A 6,785-nucleotide genomic window follows, 5' to 3' on the forward strand; every position below is an offset into this window, starting at 1 on the left:
TAACACATATATAAATATATATATTTATAATTATTTATTTATTTATTAAAAAAAACTAAAGTGGAAAAAAATTTCTCTTTAAAAAAAATTAATTTCCATTTTTGTATAAAATGGGTCAAGTGAACAATAATTCACAAGTGACGGGGTAATGGGAAATTCTCAACAAAAGTAGGGGCTATGGGCTATTTATCCTAAATTTATGAGTTTGTAAGTGATATGCAGGCCTAAAAAGAGACTGGCCGTTACTCTGAGGTTGCACCATTTAATGAAATAGTAATAATAGAGTTTTCGATCTAAATCTCATATATCTCAAACCTTTTTCTTCCTTCTCTAAGACCCTCTTCTCTAAATCTCTTGTTCTTCATAGAGGTTTGGTGAAAATGGGTGTTGAAGTATTGAATAAGAAGATATCTGCATCTTCAGCCAGAGCTCACACCAGAAAAGCCAAGCAAAACGGTTCACTTCAACTACCCCGAGGTGGGTTTTTTCTTTTGATTTATTTTAACGTTGTTATTATAACCAAGGACCTTTTCAGTTTTCTATCATTGATAATACTTCTTTACCTTTTCTTTTTCTAATGTTTGATTAATGTGAGAATAGTGTAGCAGTTGAAGACTTCACAATTTTATTGTTTTAGTATGTATTATCATTTTGGGGTGTGAGATAAATCCACTTTAGTCTTGACTTTTTTTTTTTTTGTATTTTTTTTTAGCCAAAAGATGTATTATTGTATTTAGTTTTTGTTTTGATAGTACTGAATCCAGTCAGAAATAGATGTCCATGATTGAGTGGATTTTGAGGCAGGAATGAATTAGTACTACTGTGTGTTTACTGGTTAGCATAATAAGGAATTTTTTTTATTGATGATTTCAAGACCAATTATAGAAAAGGAAATTTGGATAGAATCAATCTCATTTAATAGCAAATAAAGAAAAAAAACTGTAACCCTATGTATATTTATAGTTTTCCTTTAAATTTAGCAACAAAAAAAAATACTTATTTAATTGCAAATCAAGGAGAAAAAAAATTGATGCCTGACCATCCTCCTTTTTATTTTTAATTTTTGTAAATATCAATATTTTTTTATTTATTTCTCTTTAATGTAATTTAATTTAATATTTTCAATTCTGTTATTCTGAAAATTTTCCATTTATTGCAAGAATGAAACGAACAAAGGGAAATTTCCCTGAATAGTTCTTATTGACATTGAAAGGAAAGAGACAGCTATATATATCAACAACAATAACAGATAAATACCAAATATTTGCCCATCTTAATCAAAATATAAGCTCTAATAATCGTTATACCAATTTATTGTGCTAAATCATAACATAAATATAGCTTCTGAATACATTTCATATATGTATATATATAAAATATGAGTCTTGAAGAACAATTTCTTTTCTTCACATTTCTCTGGATTTCGTTAGAAGAACAATTGCTTCCAACAACTGTTGAGAAACATTCCTTAGCACAGAGTATTTTACTTTATTTCTTTTTCTCCTTTTAACTGCCAACTACAACTTTTTTTGTCTTTTTTTTCGATGCCATAGTACAAACTGACTTTTGTTCTGAACATTACATGGCTCAAGAAAAAAAAAAACTTTGACAAAACTGTTTCATTTTTCAAGATAAGTTGACAAAGTTGGTTCATTTTGATTATAAAATGTGTTCGGATAGTACAATTATATCATATATGGATTAGTGTGACAATTTATTTTAACTACAGTTACAATCAGAATTGCTGCTGCTGTTGTTGTTCATGTTTTCTTCTCAATGCATATTATTTATCAAATGCTTAAAACTTTCAGAAATGTTCAAGAAATTACTAGCTTTGTTCTTTGTGGGAATTGTATCATATGCATATCGAGCAATCCAACCACCTCCATCAAAGCTATGTGGCTCTCCAGGAGGTCCTCCTATTACAGCACCAAGAATAAAGCTCAAAGATGGAAGAAATTTGGCCTACAAAGAGCTTGGTGTGCCAAAAGAAACTGCCAAGTATAAGATTGTCTCTATCCATGGTTTTGATTCTTGCAGGCACGACAGTTTTGCTAAATTCTTGTCCCCGGTACTCCTCTTACTCTTTCTTTGCCTCTATATATTCCCAAAACTCTTTGACATTATCCTACAGCTTAACCTGCTTTTGATCTTTCAGGATCTTGTTCAAGAACTAGGTGTGTACGTCGTGTCTTTCGATAGGCCTGGTTATGGAGAGAGCGATCCTAATCCGCAGCGCACAGTGAAGTGCATAGCTTTAGATATAGAAGAGCTTGCTGATAAGTTGGGACTAGGCACCAAGTTCTATGTAGTTGGATATTCAATGGGGGGACAGGCCATTTGGAGTGTCCTTAAATACATTCCTCATAGGTATGATTTGTTCTGGTATTGAAATCTATGTGGCTTGTAGGGATACTTGTTTTAGATCTTTTTGTTTTGAGGAAAATATGCTATGCTAACAGGTTAGCAGGTGCAGTACTTATAGCTCCTGTTGCAAACTATTGGTGGACTGGTTTTCCTTCTAATTTATCCAAAGAAGCTTTTGACCTTCAACTTCTGAATGACAAGTGGGCAGTAAGTGTGGCTCACCATGCTCCATGGCTCATATACTGGTGGAACTCTCAAAAATGGTTCCCCTCTTCCAGTGCCATAGCACACAATCCTGATATTTTCTCAGCCAAGGACAGAGAACTTGTCATGAAACCACACTGGCAATCGAGAAAGGAATACGCGGTAACTAACTTACAAAACATGTTCTGATTAGTCCTGTTTTTTAAGTTATACTCTGAACATGTTGAACACACTTCCTTTTCAGGCATGCATAAGGCAGCAGGGAGTGCACGAGAGCCTCAACCGGGACATGATTTTGGGATTCGGGAAGTGGGAGTTTAGTCCTCTGGATTTGGAAAATCCATTTCCAAACAATGAAGGGTCTGTTCATCTGTGGCATGGAGATGATGACCAGCTTGTGCCTGTTTTGCCTCAACGCTACATTGTCCAACAACTCCCCTGGATTCGCTACCATGAGATGCCTGGTGATGGCCACTTATTACATGAAGCTGAAGGGATTGCTGATACTATTCTTAAGGAACTTGTTTTGCAAAAGAATTGAGCTTGATTTTGAATCTTAGAACAGATATGATAGCATTATGAGTTGGCTTTTATAACTTGGTCAAGTTTTATATAAAAATATTCAAATCAATTCCGAGAGAAAGTTGGACTTGAAATGAAAATGATGAGGTTCTTGTTTTTTCTTTTTCTTTTCAAAGGTAATGTGTATTTATAATTATTTTTATGGTTATAGTTCGAGTATGATAATCTTCATTAGGACTCAAGGACTTGACAACATTTGAGAGAGACATGCTATGTCTATGTTGTACTCTTTCGTTTAGTTTAATTACTAATAAAAAAAGAATAATTATATAAAAAAAACAATATAGTATTTTTAGATGAAATATATTTTACAAATCGAAAGAAAAGTCAAAAATGAAAACTTTGACAAAAATTACATGATTAATTAATTTTTAATTACATAAATTGCTTTCTGTAAGAACGGTTTGGCTTTTGAGAACAAACCCATCCATCTATAGAATAGTAAGTGATTTCCAGGCCAATACAGAGACTTTTTCTCCGTCCCTGCACGAGTGCGATCTCTTTTCTCTCTCTTAAGTTGTGGTCTTCTCTCTCAATTTAAAACCCATTTGGTATCAAAGCTTCTGTATCTCTGGGATAGTTTTTGTTTTGGTAAAAATGGCGGGAGGAATGAATAGGAAGATTTCTGCAGCATCAGCAAGGGCTCACACCAGAAGAGCCAAACAAAGCAATTCTTTTCAGCTTCCTTCAGGTGGGGTTTTGTTTCTCCCTGGGGGTTGATTTGATTTTTCTATGTTAATCTTTATATTCCCTTGTTTTTATCGAATTCACAACCAGAACATTGTTTGAAAACTTGGGTCTATGCTTAATTTTTGTCCTTCAAGTTATTTGGTTGATAGGAAACTGTTGATTCTTTTAATGTTTCTGTTTGAGAAAGATAATATCATTTCGAGAATGTAAATTTGACCTTAGCAGATCCCAGTGCGAGATATATTCTTTCTGGGGTGTTCTCTTTTTTTTCCCCCTCAATGATTTTCATTTAGATTGATTGTTGCTGGGCTTGCCAAATTTTCTGAGAACTTGAAGATCTAGCTACATTGAGCAATGATGAATGAACTTTGAGGCATTAAAATCCTTTCTTTATGTGGGATCTTGATTTTGAATTTACATTTATCGTCAACTACCAATTTGAAGTCATTTTTAATAAATATGACCCAGAAAGTAACATCATTGATTTTGAATCTAATTATACTCAATACAACTTGGAAAAGTTGGTTCACTTCACTCAAAATAAGAAACAATATTGTTTTGAAAATCAATACATGAACTTGAGAAAGAGTGTTCATTTTTCATTATTGCTGTGCTCAATACATGTACTTCGCTTGAAACTTTTCTTTTCATGATCCCAAATCAGTTTTCTTAATCAAAGTTAGAATTTCTCAGGTATGCTTAAGAAAGTGCTAGCTTTGTTGTTTGTGGGAATTAGTGTGTGGGCATACCAATCAATTCAACCTCCTCCACCTAAGATATGTGGTTCTCCAGGAGGCCCCCCAATCACTGCCCCAAGAGTAAAACTGAGCGACGGAAGACATTTGGCCTACAAAGAGCTAGGCGTGTCGAAAGACAGTGCCAAGTACAAACTTGTCTCTGTCCATGGGTTTGATTCTTGCAGGCATGACACTTTTGCTAGATTCCTATCTCCGGTACATATCTTCTCTTGATTCGATCTATATGTATGATTTTTAGTCTTATCTAATAACGCTGTACATTTGAACTGCCAGGAACTTGTTGAAAAACTAGGTGTCTACATTGTGTCCTTTGACAGACCTGGTTATGGAGAGAGCGATCCTAATCCAAAGCGCACATTGAAGAGCATGGCTTCAGATATAGAAGAGCTTGCTGATCACTTGGAACTAGGTTCCAAATTCTATGTAGTTGGTATTTCCATGGGTGGTCAGCTCACTTGGAGTGTTTTGAGATACATCCCTCACAGGTATGATTTACTCAGATCATCTAAATGAAATGTATGAGTTTTTTCATGGTTATTGTGTGCGATCAAGTTTTTCTGCTTTTCTTTTTTGGTTTGTTCTGAAGGATTTATGCAATTATAACAGGTTAGCAGGTGCAGCACTGGTAGCTCCTGTTGTAAACTTCTGGTGGACTGGTTTCCCTGCAAATATATCTAATGAAGCCTTCAACCAACAACTTTGGAATGACCGGTGGGCACTAGGAGTTGCCCATCACACCCCTTGGCTGACATACTGGTGGAATACTCAAAAATGGTTCCCCCGTTCTTCTGTTATAAATGACATTTCTGCTGTTCTTTCTCCCAAAGACAGAGAACTTGAGAACTCCCCTAAAAAGCAAGAAAGAAAGAAATATGAGGTACCTGCATAATATTTTCTGAAATATCTTTCTTTTTTCCAGTGGCAAATACATAAGTCATATCCATTCATACATTCTATCTTCCCATATTTCCTTCATTTAGCATAATAATATTTGACTGCTAACTCTTATGGATAGGTTTCAATCCTGATGGGTTTTGGTTTAAACTTCATTTCTAATGGTCTTAGATCAGTTTTCACCTTTTGTCTTTGGCTAACTATAACATTCTCCATACAATCCTCTGAGGATTGAGAGTCCTTGTAAGACTTTTGCTTGTTTAGTTACTTTGTTGTGTAATTTTTAATACTAACTACTGTCAATGTGACTTCTCAGGCACAGGTAAGACAACAGGGAGAATTTGAGTCCCTCCACCGCGACATGAATGTAGGATTTGGGAAGTGGGATTTCAGTCCTGTAGAACTGGAAAATCCATTTCCAAACAACGAAGGTTCGGTGCACCTATGGCAAGGAGATGAAGATATGCTCGTGCCCGTTTCGATGCAGCGCTACATTGCTCAGAAACTCCCATGGATTCACTATCATGAGTTAGCCAGTTTTGGGCATTCATTCCCAGGAGCTGAAGGGATGTGCGACTTAATCATTAAGGAACTTTTAGAAGGAAAGAAGTGAGCTTCAGTTGTAGCTTCTCAATTTACATAAAATGTTTAAAAACAATTGTGAAACACAAACAACTTAGAACGGCATGATCTTCTTTTATAATTTGAGCTTTTAGGGACTAAAGCTGCATTAGTTTGTTCATGAGAGAGAGACCTGTTTGACATTGTTTTTTGCTTTTAAAATTGTGTTTTTAGAAATGAAAAGAGAAAACAGTCTTTGTAGTAATTTTTTAGTTTTATTTAAAAAAATATTAAATAAAAATGTTTTTAAAAGTATGTAATAAATAATAAGATAAAGTAATGTAAAATAAAAAATGATAAAAAATAAGAAGAAAGAAGGTGGAAAGAGAAATTTTGAGAAAGAAAATTTGAGAAGAAAGAAATTTATGCAAGAAAAAAAAATGACAAGAGAGAAAATGAGGATATAAGAAGTGATGAGACAGAAAATAATGAGATAATAAGTAATGAGATAGAAATAAGAAGATCAAAAGTGATATTAGAGAAAGTGATTTTAGAAAAAGTGAGGAGAGATAAATTAATGAGAGAGAAAGTGGTGTGAGATTGTTGACGCAGTTCTTCGCCAACAGGAAATTAAGAAAAGAAGAGAAAGGGATTAGTGCTGATGTTGAACCAAAATAGATGAATGATCTTAGAAATGAGTTGGTGACACAAAATACGTTTTTGAGTGGT

General features: G+C 34.3%; 2 protein-coding genes across 2 annotated transcripts; both read left to right on the forward strand.

Moving 5' to 3' along the window:
* The first annotated feature begins 229 nt into the window (after positions 1-229).
* LOC133831336 (uncharacterized) lies at positions 230-3,258 on the forward strand. The gene is made up of 5 exons (XM_062261595.1): positions 230-477; positions 1,812-2,071; positions 2,159-2,370; positions 2,463-2,733; positions 2,816-3,258. The coding sequence occupies exons 1-5, from the start codon at positions 381-383 to the stop codon at positions 3,110-3,112; spliced, it is 1,137 nt and encodes a 378-aa protein (XP_062117579.1). The 5' UTR covers positions 230-380; the 3' UTR covers positions 3,113-3,258.
* Positions 3,259-3,561: 303 nt separating this feature from the next.
* Positions 3,562-6,321, forward strand: LOC133831337 (uncharacterized). The gene is made up of 5 exons (XM_062261596.1): positions 3,562-3,844; positions 4,537-4,796; positions 4,875-5,086; positions 5,208-5,478; positions 5,812-6,321. The coding sequence occupies exons 1-5, from the start codon at positions 3,751-3,753 to the stop codon at positions 6,106-6,108; spliced, it is 1,134 nt and encodes a 377-aa protein (XP_062117580.1). The 5' UTR covers positions 3,562-3,750; the 3' UTR covers positions 6,109-6,321.
* Positions 6,322-6,785: the final 464 nt, after the last annotated feature.

Source organism: Humulus lupulus, chromosome 4 (genome assembly GCF_963169125.1).
Source record: "Humulus lupulus chromosome 4, drHumLupu1.1, whole genome shotgun sequence".
Lineage (NCBI taxonomy): Eukaryota > Viridiplantae > Streptophyta > Magnoliopsida > Rosales > Cannabaceae > Humulus > Humulus lupulus.

Excerpts from the sequence above, each read along its gene's own strand:
- LOC133831336 (XM_062261595.1), top strand. The coding sequence starts at position 381 with ATGGGTGTTGAAGTATTGAATAAGAAGATATCTGCATCTTCAGCCAGA. Across the intron at positions 478-1,811 it reads TTCACTTCAACTACCCCGAG|AAATGTTCAAGAAATTACTA; the intron begins GTGGGTTTTTTC and ends TAAAACTTTCAG. Across the intron at positions 2,371-2,462 it reads CTTAAATACATTCCTCATAG|GTTAGCAGGTGCAGTACTTA; the intron begins GTATGATTTGTT and ends CTATGCTAACAG.
- LOC133831337 (XM_062261596.1), top strand. The coding sequence starts at position 3,751 with ATGGCGGGAGGAATGAATAGGAAGATTTCTGCAGCATCAGCAAGGGCT. Across the intron at positions 4,797-4,874 it reads TTGCTAGATTCCTATCTCCG|GAACTTGTTGAAAAACTAGG; the intron begins GTACATATCTTC and ends TTGAACTGCCAG. Across the intron at positions 5,087-5,207 it reads TTGAGATACATCCCTCACAG|GTTAGCAGGTGCAGCACTGG; the intron begins GTATGATTTACT and ends CAATTATAACAG.